General features: G+C 39.9%; 1 protein-coding gene across 1 annotated transcript; it reads left to right on the top strand.

Moving 5' to 3' along the window:
- Positions 1–141: 141 nt before the first annotated feature.
- gabrd (gamma-aminobutyric acid type A receptor subunit delta) lies at positions 142–19,937 on the top strand (the record flags this gene model as incomplete). Its single annotated transcript, XM_083920622.1, has 9 exons — positions 142–209; positions 12,169–12,284; positions 14,920–14,987; positions 15,862–16,082; positions 16,889–16,971; positions 17,132–17,269; positions 17,989–18,144; positions 18,882–19,093; positions 19,614–19,937. The coding sequence occupies 9 exons, from the start codon at positions 142–144 to the stop codon at positions 19,935–19,937; spliced, it is 1,386 nt and encodes a 461-aa protein (XP_083776748.1).
- Positions 19,938–23,102: the final 3,165 nt, after the last annotated feature.

The following is a 23,102-nucleotide window of genomic DNA, read 5'->3' as shown; positions in this document are numbered from 1 at the left end:
ACTTTACTTTCTTCTCTGCAGCGCCGGGTCACGAGGAGTACGCGCTGAAATAAAACTCTGTGGCTTCGTCGTCGATTTCCATTCCGGGAAACTTTTATTTATTTATTTTTTTAACTTAATTATTTACACTAAACGCGCGGAATGGAGTTCCCAACTTTCCTGCTGGCGAGTGTGGCTCTGATCTCCCTCGGAGGGGATCTTTTCACCTGGTGAGATCAGCTTTGCTTTTTTACTTCTTGCAGGTATACTTACTACAGCGTGTTTTTTTTTAGATATGTGAATACAAAGTTGGATAAAACGCAAACCTAAAGTGTGATCAGAAAAGGCAAAAGAACACATACGCAGAACAAGGTGAATTAACATTATACTTGAGAAAAATCAACATTAATGAAGCTAAAATTAGTCTGATCCTCCTCGCTGTGTATCGCCTCCCACGACTTTACCTTATTAATGTGCAGAACGCTTACAGCTGCTTTACCCTCTACACTTCTCCACACCCACGACCTGAAGTCTGTTTTACTTCAGGCTATATGGACTTGATGACATTTGCATTATGCATATGCATCGGACGAGGTGATGATGTTTTTTATGGAGATGAAGGTGAAGGGAGGAGAGTGGGTGAGTCCTGTTCGGTGCACACAGATCTGAACAGGCCTCTCCGTGAAGAAGTGCATTATAACAGTGCAGCTCCTCTAATATACAGTATAACAAACAGTTTAAAGAACAAGGAGATCATTTACAGATGGACAGCATGCTATCACACTGAATTAGACTCACAACATCTCCTGTTTTGTGCACATTTAGCTAAAATTAGCCTTAAGAAGCGAATCATTCACTCAACTGTGGACCTAAAGCGAGGTGAGAGGAGCAGGTTAAACCCTGCAGAAGCAATTTAAAGTGTTCACATTGAAATGCATGACCTCTGATTGTCAGTGTCATAAACGACCTTCTTACACAGCCTTCCTGAATACAGAACAGTGTGCGTCTGTCAGATGGCTAAACCAGATGGTGAGTTTTAGTGCTTTAGTCTTTATATATGTTTTCAGTAGAGGCCTACGGTAGATTCATCTGATCTGTGTGCAGCACAAGCTTTTACAACCTCTAATTCTGAGGATAACCAGCGTCCACCGCTGCGCCCACTTTCCCCCAAAGCCTGTATTCTGGCAAGTGCCTCGGCTGGAAAGGGCAAAGGGTAAAGCTACTTAAGCTTTGGGAGAATTTTGGACAAATCGCTTTTATTGTCCCTCCTGGCTGTCCACCAGCAGATGGAGTAACAGCTATTGTAATGGGATTTTCTGCCACTAGCCACTGCCGTTATTATTATTGTCTTCTCAATACAATGTAGAGTGTAGGCTTTTTTCTTACACCTCATTATGTGTCAGCTCACTCTCCCTCTCACACACACGCACACACACGTTGCTGTTATGCCTGTGGTGGTTGGAAGTTGCAAACTGCTTCCTTCCCTCGCTCCCCGCTCTGAACACAATCACTCCAGTTCTCTTTTTAGCTCCTCGTTTATCCTTTTCACAAAGTTGCTTAGTTAAGTTTTGCCTTGCCACCTTTGGTGTGGTGTTCACAGCTTTTCTTTCCAGCTGAAGTGGCACTTACCCTTCACTTCACCTAACACAATTTGCATCTAATTGATATCAGACTAACAGATATCTGCAGCAGAGACAACAAGGTATGGGCTATAAATACTGTAGCCTATAGACCAGAGTGTTGAGAATATGGAACAAACCAACACACTGTACACAGATTGAATCGGTCTCTTGGTGACACAGAATATCATTGGTTGTTTGAACCTCAGTGGATGAGAGTCAAGGTGTTTTGTAGGGTGAAGTTTTTGGAGGTAGAGCTATAAATGAGAGCTTAATGGAGTCATAATATTTAACTAACAGCAAACAACATCCTTGTCTGGAGTTTAAGTTTAATACAACGATAACTGAAGGAATACAGTTTTTGATGTTTTATATATTTCTAACAAATCTTATAAAATGACCAAAGTCACATTAAAGTGATGCTTCCTGCCTATATGGAGCCAAATCGGTATTCCTCTGTGCCTTAATTGTTGTCTGAAAACTATTCCTATAAACACGATCGCGATGCTGCAAATGGTTACAGTATCAGCAATCCAAATGTACATTAAGGCTGAAAATAGTTCACAGCAAATGCACTGATGACCCATTTCAGTAAGAAACTACAGTTCCCAGCTGATCTAGGATAATACGTTTGCAAAAACAAACTACATGTTGACCTATTTTTAAAAAGTTATTTCTTCAGTTGGAACCAACTACTCTTTTATTAGATACGTTATTTTACAGTACATTTAGATTTAAGACCCTAGCTGATAGGTGTAGCAGGTGTCAAACAAGCACAGTGGCGTACAGTAGTTACGGCTGACACCATTGCATGCTAGTTAGTAATTGGGTGTGTGTCCATATATATTGTTTTTCTCTGGGAGAAAGACGCTGGCAAGGGTGCTGTGGAGCGCTTCATCACAGTACATTTAGATTTAAGTCCCTAACTGACAGTTGTCTTAATGCTCTGTTACATTACGTGACTACACAGGTAGCAACAAGCTTAGCCATATTCTGTGTCCAGCCAGTCTACTCCCACACATGGGCTCTTCTGTCGTTTGTTGTGTTGATTGACAGTGACTACACCAGAGGCTTCCTGAAGAGAGATTTTCCAACAAGAAGCATTAGGATAGTTCCATTGTATTTTACTCGCAGATCAGTCTGGTAACTTGCGGCAGAGAAAACTTGGAGAAGGTTGCCCAAGCAACTGAAGCAATCAGCGTTGGTTTTGAGGCATCTCGAAGTGTGACGCAACGAGAAGCAACTGTTCAATGTAAACAACATGGTGGCTTCTGTGGATGAGATGAGCACAGCTATCGAGCAAGCCGCTCGCTAATGCTTTTTTCTCTTGAATCCTTCTGCTGGAATATGGACTGGACACCTGACATTGTGCATTTATCCGTAAATTCATGTCACAAAAACGGCAAATACCCTTTACCGACATGTTGTTTACTTTGCCTTGACGCTCTGTTATTACGTCATACGCTTGTTTGATCTGATTGGTTGATTTGGCCTGCGAACCACCAACATTGGTGGTGATATGATTTATCCAATCAGCAACCAGTATTTCTGCCTCTTCCCAAAAGATCTCCAGCCGAGAGTTCCCAGATGGATATGCTGAGCAAATGTTAATTATGCGAATCAATCCATCTGGCGGAGTCAAGTTAGCTTTAGGAGCAGTCGCAAGAAAAAAGCGGAGCGCTCTGAAAAAAAATGCTGCACCCAGTGCTTTGCTCTAGGTGGCTACATATGCTCTCAGGGAACAATTGAAAAAAGATGCTGAAAAAAAACCATTAGGCTTTAAGAATTAATATAATTTTTGTTAAAAGTGGCTGTTCAAGGACCTGCAGTTCAGCCCAGAGGTTGCCGCAACATCACATCATTTACAGTATCTTACTGATATATTACTAATTACCAAATACCATAAGCTAGTGTTAGCTTCATTTAGTATCAGGAGTCAGGACACTCAATTTAACTTTATGTCAGCTTTACAGAAGAATTAGGACCTCCCTCATGTGATATAGCAAATTCAACAGGTTGGTTGAATCTGTGAAATGTTCTTCGATGTTGCTCATTTTTGGTATTTTATTCATTAGAACATCCAAAAGCAGCACAACAGTTGTTTTCTATGAGTCCTAACATATGGTCTATAGTCAAAAGAAGTCTGAACCTGGAAGCAAGATGGCAGCCGCTGAGACCCATCTGACAGGCCAGATACAGCATCTACGTTATGTATACAATACATCAATGAGTCATGTGAAAGCAGGAGCTGTCTATTTCACTGTGGTGCTGAAATGACCACACACTTGAACAAAACAGTTTTTGATGCAATAACCTCACAAGTGTGATATTGATATTAAAGCAAAAGATGAGAGCAAAATAAAGCGCATGGTGAGACAGAAGAGAGCTGCAATACAAAACAAACAGCAACATGTTCCAAAAACTGGCCAGTTACACAAAGTCTGCATAAACCCCATCCAATAAAGTCCCAGTCATGAGTATTACCCTCTCTTTTTACGCCACACCCCCATCTCCACTCCACAGGCCATGGTGCAACCGCACTGCCTGCGCTGCCTGCATTTACAACTCTGCAAGACTGTAATTTTCGAATCAATAAAATGCAACGTATTGCATTGTGGGATTGCAAAAAAAAAAAACAGTGTACATGTCACATACGCTCTATATTGTGCATCAATTCAACGTCAAAAATTCTGACAAAAATAAAATGGATGACGGGGATAATATGGTAAATAGGGAGTGACTTTGTTTAAAGAAATTTGTTTAAAGAAAAAATATAGAATAACATCACCCGGCTTGTACTTAAGTGTCAACAGACCTTTGTCACTGCAAACAGTGTGACCTGTTCAAGGTGTCACTAATGATATTAACTATTGCTCTGTTCCATTTAGTTGCAGTCATGTTATTATACTTGTGCCTTTCCTGCTATAACATATCAACATGTCAGAACAATCCTCCCTTGCAATATTTATAACTTGACCAGTTCTGATGAAATACGCTAACAGAGGGCAGCACGCTGGTGCATTATTAGCACTGTCTCTGCTTCAGGGGTTTGAACTTGCTGCCCAGCTCGGGCCCTTCTGTGCAGAGTTTGTACGTGGCAGCGTGGGTTTTCTCCGGGTTCTCTGTCTTCCTTACTCATTATAAAGACAAGCAGGTTAGGTAAATTGTTGCCCATATGTAGGTGTGAATGCAAGGGTTAATGGTTGTCTGTCTCTATGTGTCAGCCCTGTGATTGTATGGCACCTGTCCAGGGTGTACCCATGCCTCTCTCTCAATGTCAGCTACTGATAATGTATGGATGCGCCAACAATGGTTTGGTATTGCCTGCAGTTGGATAACATTAGAAGTGAAATACTTTTTCATTTAAATATGGCATCAAATGACCAGCATAGATGAAACAAGTGTGGCAGTGCACGTATTCCATGACATACGGTTGTTTTCCTGGGCTCTCTGCAAAAATATGGAATAAAAATCAAGCTATGAATGTCTAATGTGGATAAGATACTATGCATACACAGTACACGGAGAGTGGGAGGATTCAGGGTCAATAGGAGCCCTGCATGGTAGCTGTAGTTGTTGAATGCTTTGCTTGAAAATTTTTAGCATATTTTAATATTCCAGTCCAAAAATGAATCGTACAATTTGGACAGAAATGCACAGTAGCATGTTTAAGCACTTTCAAACAGAGGACATTTTGTTTTGATGTGTACACATGAGATCGTTTAGCGTGATGTGTCATCAGGATTTAATCTGGCCTGTCACACTCGTCCTTAAACGTGCGCTCCAGTGACACAGCGCTCCTAACCAATCTGTGTAAGAGGCTGAGTCAGCAGTTAAATCCCCCCTCCTGTCCTGAGGAGAACATTTCCCAATAACACAGTGATTTGATCATGTTCCTCTGACTGCATGCACTGGCTCTATAAGCCTGGCTTACATCAGTAGCAGGGCGGGCCTCTGGAGGGACACCTCCACTGAAAGCCTCACACTCACACGCTCACGTCAAACATATGATTATCAAATACATAATTAATTTATTTAGGATTTTCTTTTCTTAAAAATAAATAAATAACATATCTAAAATCCCTCAAGGAGCACAACAGTTCTGACAACCATATCTGAAAATGATATGCCAAAACTATTTGGACTTTAATACAGTGAATCACACACTAAACATAAATACATAGAATTATCTATTTTTGTCATTGAGTTCATTAAACAACACTGTAGGTTGTAGCTAAAAGTGAGGACACTAAGGTCGGTTTTATTTTTTTGGGAAATTTGAACAGGTGTATTCATTCTAAAATTAAGAACTTGAAAGATGTTTTATGTGATGAATCAACTATTATCAGCACATATAACTGTTATTAAATGTGTTTTTATCAAAATTGGACGGAATACAATAAAAGTTTTAATATTTTCCTTCAGAATCGAATTCATGTTAGTGTGGAAAAGGCTCTGATAGCATTTCATCTTAATGTTGGTTAATAATATTGATTTATTTTTGTTAATGCTTTTATTGCAATAAATTCATAAAACAGTACAAACAACAAAATGCCCATTATATTTATATAACATATAATATGTCTGCAATCATGCTTTGTATTGTATACACCCAGTAGAAACAGACAAAAAGGGGAGTCACAATGATGAATAATTCTAGTACTAAAAAAGTAGGTGGAGAAAGAATAAGAATGAACATTTCAGAGTGTAGATTTTTTTCTGACTGGTCAAATTAAACAGTTAATTCCTTTGTTAAAAAATAAGATCTCATCACATGTAAAGTGATTGTCCAACCAACAGTCAAAAAACAAAAACCATCACTTTTGCATTTGGGTATAAAACAGAAAAGCAGCTCATATTTGACATGTTAAATGCTGTTTTCAAATTCAACAAATTACTTTTCTGTTGATTGAATAATTGACAGACAGGACCATCCATGTCTTCTTTAACTGAAGATGAAGAAAGTCCTTCAGAATATATCAGCTTCTCGAGTGCTGTGAAATCCAGTATGTGAACATATTTCATCCCATAATCACAATACTGAAAGTAAAAATCATCTTTATCAGGTAGAAATCAAGGCCTCATGTAAATCAAATCATGTCCCAAGCAGGAAAGGGAGTGTCTCTGTCCATTCTGACCAATTTAGGGAACATTTGGTACTAAAGTCGTCAGCTGATTCAATGGCTGTTATCAGTTGTTATCTCTGCCATAGATATGAGGGGCATGGCCCTGCTCAATCCTATAGTTGGCTCAGTATAGGCTGTTATCTATTCTATTGGTAAGCTGGAGCCCCCATTTTCTCAACTACCCAACTGCAGCGCTGTAAGATAAAGAGCAACAACAGCGGGGTTCAGTGCCTCAGCTCAACCATCTAACCTCTACCATTCACGGTTAATGCCCAACCTTAACCATCTAACCTCTACCATTCGAGGTTAATGCCTAACCTTAACCATCTAACCTCTACCATTCACGGTTAATGCCCAACCTTAACCATCTAACCTCTACCATTCGAGGTTAATGCCTAACCTTAACCATCTAACCTCAACCATCTCAGGAGACTTTCACAAATCTTGGGTTAAGTTCTAGACACAACTAAAAGACTGAAAGCAGAATCTAAGGGTATGCGCTCCAAAGGACCGTCATTCCCCTGCTTCCCCTTCCTTCCCCTGTCTTTGACTTTATTATGGCCACCAGAGGTCACTGCCTAGCAAGGCTCAGCACCTGTCCTTGATCAGTGTACAGTTAGTTTACTTAGCAGACATTTGAATCTTCCCACATTTCCAGTTAGTTTCTTTTGATGATAAGAAGGGTGTGGGGAACCTAGACATGAAGATATCCCTTCTAAACAAATAATTCAAAGCATATTCAGTGCTACGGCACTTTTTTTTCAGTAAGAGTTGAGATGTAGGATGAAAAGGTGTTGGGAGATTGGCAGTGACTCTGTCCTGATGTGCTGCAGACACATTTAATGTACCTGGATCAAAGACATCAAGAATAAGGAATAATAAAAAAAAGAAACCGTGAAAGATTACTTTAGTGACCAGATGAAAAATGTAGTAGTCATTTAGAACAGGGTATTTAGCCTGTTCTTTAGCCTCACTCCAGTCGCTCCCTGTGGAATCGACAAAGAATGATATGGAAGTGAATTATTTTAGTTTATTTTGTTTTAACATTTTAATTTCCACTCATTGTTCCAGACATAAAGTGATTATTGCATTTACATAACATTGTGCGTCATAGCCTATGTACATGTATACCTATGGCTCAGTGCCTTATCCTCCTTATTTTTCCAGAGACTAGGCGTGGATTGCAAAATCCAAAGAAGAGAGGTCTTGGAGGAATATGGAGAATTTGATAGTCCATGGGCAGATTAATCTGGTTTCACCGCCAAAGCTGCTGGCTTATCAATATGCTTGATCTGCAGTGAAAAAAATAGCAAAAAAAAAAAGAACAAATATTGATAGAACCAGCTCAAATGTATCAAGCTGAGGTTGAGACAAAGAGAGTGATTTCATATCATGTCATGAGTCACGCATATGTTAAATATGTACGAATGTATGTATGAATGGCTCTTTTCCTTTAGGTTGCTGATTTTACGTGCGCAAGATATTTCCATTTTGTTTTATTGTGTATTCTGTCTTCTATCTATTTTGCCCCTTTATTATTTTTTATGGTTTTTATTTTACTGTAAAGCACTTTGGTAACCTTTGTGTTTATTTAAAATTGTGCTTTATAAATAAAATGGATTGGATTTTAATAGTTAAGGTCACTGACCTCTTATTTAGCCCATCATTTAAACACAGTAATAGTCCATAAATTGATGTGTTTGCTGAATGAAAAGCAATCTCTTTCTACTTGTTACTGTCAGTTAATGCGGCAAACTCACACACAGATAAGAAACAGTCATAACAGTAATTATTATTTGTCCAATTGGTCCAATGCTCATATTTGACCTCACATCAATAAAACAAATGAAGAGAGTGAGAGTTAGGATCATGGAGCTGGCTCTCGGCTCGTGCTCAGGTAGCTAGCAGTGTCAGTATATAAAACTAATTAGGCTTGTTAGTCCACGCTGCACATTATGTTCACCAAAAGACGCCATAAATTTGAGCGAGGCGGCTGCTCTTTGTCGTCTCCTCTCCCCATCTGTTTAATGTTAGCTCATAAACAGACCCAGACCTCGGGAGAGACGTTTAATGAGAGTGAAATACAGAAGCGTCTGGTTATACTCTCTCCACTGTTTGTCATGGATGGGGGGCTGAGAAAATAGAGAGGTGCAATCGTGAGTGAATGTCCATAGAGAGCAATGAAATGCTCAGCCCTTTACATGTCTTTTAACAGCGCACAGTGATGTTTCTTTCTTTCTTTTCTGTTTGGCTTTTTGTGGTCATTAAAGTCCTACATCAGGTCAGGAAATCAAGCACTCCAACATCATCAATTTACATAGTCAGACACATTTAATTAAACCTTTTTTGCAGGTTTCCATCAAAGCTTTCACATTATAAGTGAAAGTCTGCCAAGTCTTACACAGGAAGTGGCACACACCTGATTTTAGAATCAACAGAAGTAGTGCTTTGTATTAGCAGATCAAAAATTCATCAACAAGACGGCCAAGAAAAGAGATGTTACTGGTCTCTGACACAGGGTAATCTTTCATTTGTCATCTGTCGCTATAAATACACCTCACACAAGAATAAAAGTGTGATTAGTACAGGCTTTTTAAAGGTGAAGTGAAACAGGGATATAATACTAACACTAATATAAACTCGTCATCACCATGCAGCCATTTGAAGTTACAATAAACAGGCGACAGGATTTGTCTCGTCCCTCCGTGTGAGCAGGCCTGTTTGACCTTGGTGTGTTAACGGATTTCTTGAAGCAAAAGCTCTTTATTTCCAAATTTAGAAAGTACCAATTAGTGCAGAAATCCAGGAGTCACACAGTGGTAATTAATTCACTCGGTGCTCCCATTTATTTCACACATGACAGTGATTGCCAGACTAAAAATACTGCCTCTGCCACTATGAAATGGATTCATGAGTGAAATGTTCACGGCACAGCAGAAATCCTGTTTTCTTTCCTTTTTGGATGATTGTTCATGTTGTTTTGCTGCGGAGGCGTGAGTGTAATGCGTCGCTCTCTAGGAAGTCGACTCTCTTCAAATGTCAGCTTCATTTCAAAGGTCACTGATGGCTTTTTGTTGTTGATCAATAATTACGTCTTCGATCCATTTCCCTGTCAAAGCCACCACCGGCCTGTGTGACTTTGAATATCAGTGAAACCTTTAATTAGGAAAAAAAAAAAGTCCTGTTTCTTCCTCCAGGCAAGGAAACTTTTGATTCAGTGACATTTTTACCTTTATTGGATAATGGTGATCTGCTCTTTATGTATGCACCTGAGCAGTGCCTGAAGAAGTTAGATGCCAATGTGCTTTATGTTTCATTACTGGCTGTGGAAACCTCGTACAACACTGTACTCTATATGTTGCCACACAACCCTCTCTGCAAGTCTGCAGATCTTCAGGTCAGGTTCCTTTGTACATGCATGTGTAATAAACAAAAATCACTAGGGCCTGTTCTCTCGTAATCCAGATGTTGGTCCCCAAAGCTAGAAGAGAAAAATGATTTAAATACGCTGCCTCCTCTTACTGGAATAATGTACAGAAGAACCCGACATTCAGTTTTCCCTCTGCCGAAACCATTTAAAATTGGCACCTAAATGCTTTGTGACAGTTTCCTTATATTGCATTTTAACTGGATTTTGTACTGATATATAGTGTGTGGCCATCTGTATTGTTTGTGTTTCCTGTTGTAACAATGTTTATGTCGGCGTCTTGGCCAGGTCACTCTTGTAAAAGAGATTTTTATCTCAATGAGACTTTTACCTGGTTGAATAAAGGTTATATAATTTTATCCAACTAATTGATCATCAGTCAGCTCTTTCAACTCTGACTAAAATCTGATACTGTACCCCAGTGTGTAAATAAAAATGTTAAAGCTATGCCTGTGTTGTAAATGTCTCTCATGACAGGCTGTGACTGACCTGACTTCAACTCAAACCCTATCTGCATGGTATCTGCATATCTGTGCATGTCGTCTGTTTACAGGCTCTGTTTCAGAATGCAAAAGTGCCACCTGGTGGAATCTGAGCTGTGCTGCTCTTGTTAAATCCTCCACCCAGGCAGTGTGTCAGTATGGGCTCCGGGTCCTCCAGCGGTCCCCAAGGGTTCCAGGCGCCTCAGAGGAATCCTTTTATACCAACTAATGGTTTTTATTTGATAATTATTCCCCTCTTGAGTGGTTAGAGGAATGGGAAAGGCATGAGGTCAGCTTGAATTGAGGCGTTCTTCTTCCCCTAACTAATGACAGCAATGTGATGAGGTGCTAATTTAAAAGCCTTATTAAATGTGGATATGTAATCTAATGAGAACCTTTTTTGATTCAGATTTGCAAAGGTGTGGAGGCACAACATGATATTCAGTTTGAGCTGGTAGATGTGGATTAGCCTTGTGCATAAATGCATCGGAACCAAGAATTATTGCTTATGAATACAGGTTTTAACCGACACTAATACAAGTATGGTAGTGTTTGAGAGGATACAGCTGACAGCTGGTGTTTTGTTCTGACATTCAGTATCAGTAGAATTTGATCTTTTCCCTCTCTTTGCTTCACTCTTTAAATACTTATATGTACACATTTTTATTGTTTTTGTAAGTTTGAGAGACTATCCCCAAATTTAATAATATAATAATTCACAGATTTAGAAAACTTGGATTTACAGTGTGTGGCAAAGATACATAAATGGTATGTTTACTTGTTTGTATTTCCGCAAAAATTACCAACACAGCTTATAACTTAATATTTTATGTTTTGTTTGGTGATCACAATAATCATTCAGTTTGTTTATTAACAATAACACAGCAAATATTGTGTTGTTGTATCACATGTTGAGGGCAGTGTTAGAATATAACATTTACTCAAGTGCTGCACCATTTTTGAGGTACCATACTTTGGGGGTTTCCATTTTCCCAGCATGGGATCAATAAAGTATTTATATTCTATTCTTTTCTATTCCATTTCATGTCGCTTTAAACTTGTACTGCACAAGAGTAAGTTTGTTCGCTAGCCCTCGTGTTTGACATTTGATTCAATCAATTATATCAATAAAACACAGTAAAAGTTATTAATGCAATAATTGTACACATATATCCAACACCCGCCATGATCGGACCCCCATGTTATTTCTTCTACCTAGAACCGAACCCGGGAATCAAATTAAGCAAAATACCACACGAAAATATACTTTTTTGCAGGTTATGATGGGTACCCGACCCGATGCAGGACTCTGATGCAGCTTCAAAGGACAACCCGAGGACTCTTGGTTCATGATGTGTTGATGGTTTAACCTAAAGATGAGGTCATGCAGGCACTAGAAAAGTTTGGGGACTTAATTTTTGTTTCTTGTAACAGTTGTCTCTCATCCGGAAGTTTGTTTTTCTCCGACTGTATGTGAGGCTCTGCAGGCTTTCTGTGGTGTGAAGGCTGCTGTGTTTGCTGTTTGTCTCCTTTAGGGCCATGCTGAGTGACATTGGGGACTATGTAGGTACAGACATTCAAATCTCCTGGTTACCTAATCTGGATGAGTTAATGAAGGGCTATGCCAGAAATTTTCGCCCTGGGATAGGAGGTGAGTATGAGATCTACTGCTCGTGGTGTTGGGTTGCTCTTCACCCCCTCACATTTACAGCCATCCTTAGCATCACCCACCCAAAGTTACAGCAACATGGACGTTCACATTTCATTTTCCAATTCCATTATCCTGAGAGCTGTCTTTGGTTTTTCATATACTACATCAGAACAAAGCTGTATTTATGTAAATACTTGCTTTGGCTCTTCAGTTAGGCAAATCATTTGTTAAGGACACACACAAAAAAAAAAGCATGAAGGTGAAGAGAAGCTTTGCCGAGGGGATTATCGAGGACGATGCCCTTCAAGGACGAGAGGGAGACGGGTGGTGCAAACAATGAGCACTGCTCAGAGACTGTGCTAAGAATGGCTGCAAGATGTGAAACATCCAATGACCACAGCGATAGATTTCTCAATCTCACAGCTTAACTCAGATGAGCTGAGGTGAAAATGTGGAGCAGGAGCATCACCATACATCGCCCTGTGCACCACACACACACACACACACACCATCATGCTGTAATACACATCATCGTGTGGTGACTGCGTTCCTTTTTATGTGATGTTATAAAAGGACAGGCAGTTTTTGACCACTGAGGAATCATGAGTGTTATTGAGAGTCATTCCCATCATTCAGCTTACACCCCATAGCCTTTCTTTATGGAGTCATGTTTGTGTCATTACACAATCAAATAAATATGTCTAATAAAATATGAAATTTCCACAAATTAAAAACAGGATTTATATTGTATTATAGTACGTGTATTTTGCTTCTTGAATGCCTTGAATTCACAAATATGACTTCAAAAGAATTCCCGCGTGAGGTGATGCACAAACATAATTTATAATCCTCTGGTTATGAAAGTGCAAACAAGAACAAGTACACAGAGTAGACTAAACTATATCTTCTCTTTTGAGCTCTCTTGGATGCAGTATATATATATATCAGTTTCTAGAGTTCCAAAAATACAGTATTTGTGGACATTATTTGCAACTTTATTGAATTTGTAATATGCATTTGTGATTCTTTGTGAATCTCAGTGAATTTGCGTACAGTGTTGCGCAGTCACTAGTTACTAGCAACGCGTTACAGCAACAATATTACTTTCACCAGTAACAAGTTCTGTAACAACCTAATAATACAACTAGTTATCATTTTACAGTTATCCCCCCAAAAAGCTTAGTAAAACCTTTCCTTTGTTGTCACCGCAAACGTCCAGTCACATCCCAGGATTCATTCAGTTTAAGCCAGCTGTGCTTTTATCTAACTGTAACTTTTATGGATTCATGAGCAAGGCAAGTTTGTTAATATAGCACACAACACAATACAAAGTGCTTCACATAAAAGACATTTAATTCAATAAAAAAACAAAATAATCTTAAATAGAATAAGAAGAAGTTGTGTAAGAAATTAATTATTATTATAAATATAACAGTTTTCCCCCTTGATTTAAAAGAACTGTGAACTGTGAGTTGCAGCAGACCTGCAGTTTTCTGGGAGTTTGTTCCAGATATGTGGTGCATAAAAACTGCTGTTTTTCCATGTTTGGTTGTGACTCTGGGGACAGAAAGCAGACCTGTCCCAGGCCACCTCAGAGGTCTGGATGGCTCATACCGTAGCAGAAGATCAGAAATGTAATTTGGCCTTTTAGGCTGCAAAAAAATTGCTGGTGAAAACTTATGCACAACAAGTTGTATAATATCTTACAAAATATGACGTTCTATTTAATGCCTACCATGACGGTTAAGTTCAAGAAACAAAAGGTGACAAAATGAATAATTACTCTTGGCAGGGAGTAATAAATAAAGTAATAACGTTACTGTTGAGGAGAGCAAAACGTAACAAATTACATTTTTTTAGCAACAAGCCAAACACTGTTGGTGTAAGATTCATGTTATTAATTTGACGTTTTATGATACAAAATGAATGCCACATAAATGTTGCAGTATTTTTATGGCAAAATTGTCTATGTAAATATTAGTAAACATACATCTGTATGTAGTGTATGTCTTTGAAATGCATTATAAATGTGTGCAGATCCACTGGAGGATACTGTGTGAAACATGCCCGTTATTGCATCACCTCTAAAATGGCTGCTACTGACCTTGATGTGCAATAAACATGTCATTGTAAGTCACCTCAGTATACATCCAGTGTGTGGCAGAACGATCATGATTGTTATGGGAAGGTGTTGAATGGTGGGAAATGGTAATGTATGATTCCTTAATGTTCAGTGTAAATAGCCTTTCTGTTGTGCATCAGTGAGCTCCTCTGTAGTTTCTGCCCTCCAGCATTCAGATCACAGAGACACACTCCATGCTAATCATACAACAAACTGTTGAGTGTGTGTGTGTGTGTGTGTGTGTGTGTGTGTGTGTGTGTGTGTGTGTGTGTGTGTGTGTGTGTGTGTGTGTGAGAGAGAGTATGATGTGCCACTTAGCATGGTTAGATCGGATGAAGCTTAATCTTTATGCACTGTGGGAGTGTTTGAGTAGTGGGAGGATGGGAGGTGGGATGGAAACAGATGGGTGATGGAGTGATGGGGTGAGGATGGGAGGGACGGATGCGTTCAGAATGAGTAGAGACGGTGTGTTTGTGGGTGTTTGCTTTCCTTTCTTACGTCCTCCCCCCACAGGTCCACCAGTGAATGTGTCCATGGCTATAGAAGTGGCCAGCATCGACCACATCTCCGAAGCCAACATGGTAAAGTATACAGTCACTGAGATTCTCTGTCATCCCTCAACGAGATCAAAGATTTGCTATTTTGCATAATCCTGATTTATCCCACTCGAGGGTTTGAAGTACTCAGTGTGAACATGTCATGTTGGATGAGTTCTTAGATCATTTGATACTTTCAGGGATTTTGTATGGTAAGAACCAAATCTATTGGGAAGATCCTTTGCCAAACAAATACCTCTTCAAAAGTTGAAAATCCACCTACAAATAAAGACTTGCCAAAATATTTTTTTCTTACAAATAGTAATCAATAGGTTGGATACAGACGTAGAGTAGAAATGACATTAGGATCAGTATTCAGAGCAGTTATAGAACATGTTCCATGTTGATGTTAAATCTTAAAACCTGAAATGGTAGGTTATTTCTGACAGCATCTGTTTGATTTTAAGTGTTAACTAATCTAGACTTAAAATCTAGTTCATAAGTGACACATTTCTGAGTCGACATCTGTCCTTTTAAATTCTGCTTAATGTCTGGCCCAACTAACATTTGAACATTTGGTGGTCAAGCTCCAAAACCACAGAATACTACATTTCCCCATATGCAGTTTTTCCTCAGAGGTGCCGAAAACTCAGCCACAAAATACAGTATTCAAATGTTTAATTCTGCTCATAACTCAGCTGATCTACATCTCAAGGTTTAAATGCATTTGTATTTAATGCTGTAATTCTGTCTTCAGTCTATCTGACATCGAACCATACACATTTGAATTGGTTTTGTTTTCATTCTTTACACAAAGTGAGTCTTTTTTTCCCCAATACTGTAGCGTCAGAGCTGTTTCTTTCAGTAGAGTGTTTCCTTACGCCTTAATGTTTGTGTCTGTGTGTGTTGTTCCTGGCAGGACTACACCATGACCGTGTTCCTGCGCCAGAGCTGGCATGATGACCGCCTGTCATACAATCACACCAACAAGACGCTGGGGTTGGACAGTCGATTCGTGGACAAGCTGTGGGTGCCCGACACATTCATCGTCAATGCCAAATCTGCTTGGTTCCACGATGTCACTGTGGAAAACAAGCTGATTCGCCTGCAGCCAAACGGAGTCATTCTCTACAGCAGCCGGTACGAGCACACTGACTATTTTCTGTATAGTCACACAGTCAGACAACACAACCAGCGAGACAGTATGCTGACCTTCTTCTTTAAATTAAAAAGTTGCATGTTTCTTATCTTAGCAATGCAATATTTTAGCATTTTCTATGATTTTTTTTCATGATTCATGCCTTCAGAAAGCATATGAGAGCACTATTTCTTATTTGCTGTAATTGGGAATTAAAATCCGTCATGATCCATACCATGATCATAGACTAAACTGATTTCTCTGTGGTGACTTCATAAGCTTCTCTGATGTCTGATGTGCTCCTGCTTATACAAGACTGATGCACAGGGAGCGTACAGTAGGGGGATATGGTAAGGTGAAAGTAAAGTGGATTCAGGAGAATCACCAAAAGAGTTAAACAGGGCTTACTAATTACTACTGGCTATATACATGGCATTTTAAAAAACGTTCTATTGCTCCTCCAACCTAACACAAACATATCTCCATGCTTAATCGAGTCCAGGACAAGTCCAAGACCAGAGTCCGAGTCAAGACTGAGTCCAGAAAATAATGGGCATAGTGTCTTCTGATGCTAATATAGTGATTACATATGGATTCATAAACATCAAACTAATCAATCATAGAATTTAGGCAACCTTCTGTACAACTGATCCTGAATCAGCAGCCAGGGACATCTTGACCAGTTCAACAAGGCACGTTATGTGTTATATATATATATATATATACGTTATATCTGTTTAACAAAGTTGTTCATTCAACTCTAATGGTGAACATTACATTTGGATTAATTGGGGTGTTTTGTTCCTAGAATCACTTCGACAGTGGCGTGTGATATGGACCTGACCAAGTATCCCATGGATGAACAGGAGTGTATGTTGGATCTGGAAAGCTGTAAGTTGGTATTCACTCACCGTGTTCATGCCAAAGTAAAGTGACACCAAGGAAAGGTTACACTGTTACAAGCTTTCTCCATTAAGCTACTACTGCTCTCCTCACAGTACTGCATCTCTGCAGGCTGGACTAATAAAACATCTTGTTGTCTGTTCATTAGACGGCTACTCCTCAGAGGACATTGTGTACCACTGGTCGGAGAGTCAAAAACATATCCACGGCCTGGACAAACTGGAGCTATCCCAGTTCACCATCACAGACTATCGGTTTGTCACTGAGATGATGAACTTCAAATCTGGTGAGCTTCCACTGTGTTTTCTTGTTCTTCTTGTTGTCTTGTTGTAAGCTCCAGCAGAGCTGGTTTGAAAGATTGAGCGTTTTATGCATTATGTACCACTTTGAGTTCGGGACTTTTTTTTTTTTTAACTCCAGGCCCTTCTGTGGTTATTTTCCAAGCATAGAAGGAATGTATCAAGTCACGCTTGCTGCTGATTCTGGCAGGAGCTTTAGGAGTTGCTGCTGGGAACATACATGTGCTATACTACTATGCAATACTTCTTTATGTCTAACACTTTGAATCTTTGCCACCAGCGTGACAATGTTTATGCACACTAATATTCCAATATTTTTCTCAATATGACAATTTTTAGAATTTGATACAGGTCTTGTAAACAACATATTCTGTTTAGATATTCTGAATAAGGCCTCATTCTGTATGTAGCATTTTAATATTAAGGCATGTGGGATATTTCAATGTTATTCAAGTTTTAGGAGATTTGTTGGCCATGTATACAGGACATTCAGAATATACCTACCTATATATCTACTGCATGTACTGCAATAGCATTGGAATATTTAGCCATCTAAACAGCTTAGTAAAGTAGGGATATTATCTTTTTCAGAATGAGGGCAAAAAACAGAACATTTTGCACATGTAAACAAAGTCAATGTCTACAAGGTTCAATTGGACAATTAGTTGCTTCTGAAAGCATTTAAACACTGTTTTCTGCTTCCCAGCGGGACGATTTCCAAGGCTCAGCCTTCGCTTCGAGCTGAGACGTAATCGAGGCGTCTACATCATCCAGTCATACATGCCTTCCATATTACTGGTAGCCATGTCCTGGGTTTCCTTTTGGATCAGCCAATCAGCAGTCCCTGCTCGTGTATCATTAGGTTGGTATGGTTTGATGAGGTCTGTTTTAACTTTTTGTTTCGGTACAGCTTGATAGGCAGATAAGACTACACATCTAGAGTAGATGAATACAATAAATCATCCCTACCAGTTTGGCGTTCGCCTCTGTGATTTTATACTTCATTATGCCTTAAACGAATAAAGGCATTTTAACTACATCCTTGGCTTGGGAAAGTGTGCCTGAAGCAAGCCCAGTCCCTGTGGCTTTTTTAAAAGTCACCCATGGACTGTAAAAAAATAATGGACATAGAAAAGTGAAGCCAATGGTGACGTGTCAAACCTGTATACTTTCAAATGTCCAGCAGTGGGCATCAAAAAAGAAGTCCAATTGTGTAGGAGTCAATGGGAAAATGACTGTACTTGTTTACATGTTTATCAAGTACAGTCATTATATAAGTTTATGGTCTCATCCTCTAATTTCAAGTCTTCTTCAATAAAGCACTATCTTCATTTAGTAAATTTTGGTCCCATTTAGAATAAAATAGACCATAATGCAGGGGATGCTTTGTAAAAGTTTAGCTCTTTAGCATTTATGTAGCTTACAGAGTACCATTGAAACAACAGCGACTAAACACTCCCCCAGCTCCACCCAGTTCCATCCTTCTCAACCCTCTTGTCTAAATATGATCCCCTCTGGCTCCAAAACCCCAAGATGGAGAATTTCGATATTTTGTTTGCATTGCTCAAAAGCCACAGATCCAATCTTTTCTTTTCACAGGGATCACTACTGTTCTCACCATGACCACGCTGATGGTGAGCGCCCGCTCCTCCCTGCCTCGAGCGTCAGCCATCAAGGCGTTAGACGTCTACTTCTGGATCTGTTACGTGTTTGTGTTCGCGGCACTCATTGAGTACGCCTTCGCTCATTACAATGCTGACTACCGACTCAAAGAGAAGGCCAAGGTGAAGGCCAACAAGCTCAGCTCTGAGGTGAGGAAATCACTCCTGTCGTGTCCTCCCATCAGAACATAACAAGGTAGAGCTCTAGGGTATGTTGTGGGTAATGAGCACGCCTTTCAAACATAGACTTTCATACAGGCATCCATCCCACTGACCTTCAGCACCACAGTGAATCTCTGTAGAGCATGATGGAAAAATACATAGAAAGATTTCCCTTCAGGGGATGATTCTCGCCATTGTTATGTGTCTGTTTATGGTATCTTAGGTAAATTGATCATTCAGATGAAATAAAAGAAATGGTAAACGTGCTGATAACACAAGAGAGAACAAAGACGAGGCAAGACGACTGAAGTCAGTGACATTGAATCTTAGTGTTGCGCATTGTTGATGTGAGGTAAAATACAATGACATCCCAAGATAGAATAAAATATATTTTTGTTTGATAATCAATAATCTGTGGTTCAGGAGTAGTTCTGGACTGTAATGTTTCATTAACACACAAGTACTTCTATGATAAGTAAGAGAGATCTGTCTCTCTGTCTCCCTTCAGTCCATTGTGAAGAACGGCAAACAGGCTATGGTTCTGTTTTCGCTATCAGTCACCGGCATGAACCAGGGCGTGATGATTTCCAACCGACACGGGCGGCCCCAGCGTTCCAGCAGTGAAATCCCCGGGGAGGGTGGCAGCGAGGAGGCGGAGCCGAGGAGGAGAAGATCCCGGCAGACAGAGGAGAGCACGGAGGAGAAGAAGTGCTGTTCCAAGTGCGTCTGCAAGCCCATTGATGCCGACACCATCGACATCTACGCCAGGGCCGTGTTCCCTTTCACATTCGCTGTGGTGAACGTGATCTACTGGGTGGCGTACACCATGTGAAGAGGAGGTGGCAGCTCTGTGCAAATGGCTGCCATTCAGGCTGTATATAAGAAACTGCTGGAGCTGTGCCACTCTAGTGCTGGCAGACTGATGCAGCTGAAATACAGTATACTGCAGGTATAAAACTTCAGAAGAAATGAAGTGTTACGGCCTTTGAGTATGAAAATATGGTAATTAATGGAAGTAGTTATGAGTTTAAATATAACAGGACTTTATATATTTCAATACAAACATATGTAGAAATGAGATATGTAAAGGCAAAGGACTGTGTTGCCTGTCGGAGGTCCCTTCAGCACTGACCACAAGCTCACAAATAAGCATAGTTATCTTAACTAACTCAAAGCAACTATCTGGAGTGACCGCCTGTTATCTGGAAAAGCAAAAGCGCCGCCCAAACTAGAGGATAACATGATGAGGTGTACTGCTATTCTGCATGGCTGATAACTCACTCACCCTCTTCCCGTGGCATCGCCTCCCCCTTTCTTCCTCTCTCTCCTTTGGCCCTCCACCCATTTTGTTTTCAATTCATTTTTCGTTCAGGACGCCGTCTGGGGGTGTCTTATCTCCTTCTGCCAGTTCTGCCTGTTTCCTCAACATTAAAGTACTTCCTCTACTACCTGTGTGTGTGTGAGTGTGTGTGTGTGTGTGTGTATGTGTGTGTTTCCAGGCTTCAAATGGTCACTTGAACCTAAAATCGAAATATGATTAAAAGAAAAGAAATGCTGAAAAAGCCTTCTGGCAAATGCAAAAACATTACCCGCAGTGAATATTATTTCAACAAGAAGGCTCAAAAAAGACTGGAATGTGAGAGATTATGAATAATTGAGCACAGACAGAAGTCAAGAGTTGTGCTTAATGAATAATTTCAGACTCTTGTCTGTCCTTTGTCTTGGAAATTGATTTCAGTAAAGTTAGGGATGAGAAAGCACTTCTGCTTCCAGTTAAAGAATGACCTAGTTTTCTTATTAGATTCAACATCACGGCATCGCCCCTACAGTATGATAATCACTGACTCTCAGGTGTCTTGTCTTACCACAGTCTAATTGGATCTTTTAGGGTTTAAGCAAACATTGTTAGAAATTTAATTAGGAGGTATTATATAATGTATCACAAACCACTTTGAAAGTCTAAAGCTACATCCACCAGGAATATGGGTGTGATGCTATTTTAAAAACGTCATCTGGTCTGACAGAGCTAAAGTTTGCTCAGAGGAGGCGCCATATAGGATTCACAGCAAACTGTCCAATAGATTGTGATATTTCTTGTGTACAAGGGGACATTTCTTTCCTTGTGGTGTCAGGAAAGGTCAAAAACATCAGGATTCTGATACCATTAATATTCACATAAATAAAAAAAAGTTATCAGAGCAGCTTTCCATGGACATGATCTTGGTCAAAGAAAAGTCTTGACCTCACAGTGGGACTACAGAAAAGGTCTGGGGCTCAGGACAAATCTAGGATTCATTCTTCTGTTAGCTGCTCGTATACACTTCAACCACATGGTTTTCAACATCAACACAACACATTGATGTGACAGCTCAGACTCTGACTGATCTTCAAGCTTTTTTCTGTAATGCTACCATACAATCTGCTCCTTTTCAATGTTCATACATCAGCTGCATAAAGCCTCAAGTTAGAATGTGAATTTTTCTCTCAAGTTGAATCATTTTCAACTCTCACTGACATGTCTTTGCCTCAAAAACAAATACTTGTCTGTTCACATCCAAGCATTGACTTTACATGTAGTCATGATGCCTCTAAAGCCTATAATTTGTCATCAGACAGACAGCTGGTGAGTTTTGAGATTAGTGCTCTTGTAGCCTGTTTCCACTACCCGAAAGTATACAAAACAAATTGCTAATGCAGATTATATCTGTCAAACCTGTTCAAAAAGCATGGAAATGAATTGAGTTTGAATTAAAAATGATTGATATTCAGTGAAATAAATGAAATCAAGCCAAGTCAAGCTGCAAGTCATCAAAAACAGTGACTTGAGTCCAAGTCACAATGGCTCAAACCAACATCTCTCTGGTTCTGAGGCAAATATACCACCAGATATCTGACCACTCTACAGATTTTACAAACTCAAACATCAAATAATATAAAGAATCTCGTCAGCTGTCTGTCTTTGTTCCACTTTTTAGGTTTAGTGGGTTTTAAATTCCTGGAAAACCTCGACCCATGCCGCCTCCTCATTGTGATGCAGTAACACACACTACTGTAGTGGCGGCTCAGCGTCGGCGTCTCCATCCCCTCTTGTTGCTCCATGTTTAATACGAGTGCAAAGGCCGGGGAGCGAGGCTGTTATCAGGGCAAGCAGCACAGGGGCAGAGCAGACATGGGTGGGAGCAGAGCAGGGCTGGGTGCTCTCTTCTCCCAGGGAGATAACTTTGTTCTGGGCCAGGAGAGATGACATCATGACGGATGGCGATGAAGATGTGGGTGCAGGGAGCAGGAAGCATTATCTCCTGCAGTGGCACCAAGGGGACTGAGACACACACTTATACACTTGTGGAACACACTGATACTCCGTTGGACTTGCACAGCAGGCATTAAACATACACACACACACCCACACCTACACACACACACACACACACACACACACACACACACACACACACACACACACACACACACACACACCTCTCACATGCCTACACATCCAGCAGGTCTAGGCGGCTGTCATTTAAACCTGCCCGGTCACTTTGTGTCCATTTTCTCTGGAACAGCATCTGAGAATTTTGGGAAATCTGATCTGAGCAAGGACTCCGGTTCACACTGCAGGTTTGTACTGCAACATACATACTGCATGACTTCTGTTAAAGGCAACAGACCCGTTAAAAACAGTCATAAACAAGTTGTTTCCTAGTGCGTTATTATAACATTTAATAACAACACAATTTGGGTTGCCAGGCTGTTAAAATGTCCAATGGGTTGTTACTGACTCTTGCTGTTGGCTTGTTAGAAAGTGAGAATCCTGTGACAATTTATTAATGACTTAATAAGATTTCATCACTGTCCAATAAAAATGCTTTATCTTCAAGCCAAGGTAAGGCAATTGTATTTACCCCATATAGCACATTTCAGCAACAAGGCAATACAAAGTGCTTTAGAGAAAATATAAAGGAGACAGTATAAAAAATTTAAAAACAGTAATTAACAA

The sequence above is a fragment of the Echiichthys vipera genome (assembly GCF_963691815.1).
Source record: "Echiichthys vipera genome assembly, chromosome: 9".
Taxonomy (NCBI): Eukaryota; Metazoa; Chordata; class Actinopteri; order Perciformes; family Trachinidae; genus Echiichthys; species Echiichthys vipera.
The sequence above is the reverse complement of the archived record's forward strand: the minus strand, read 5'-3'. Positions and strand labels throughout refer to the sequence as shown.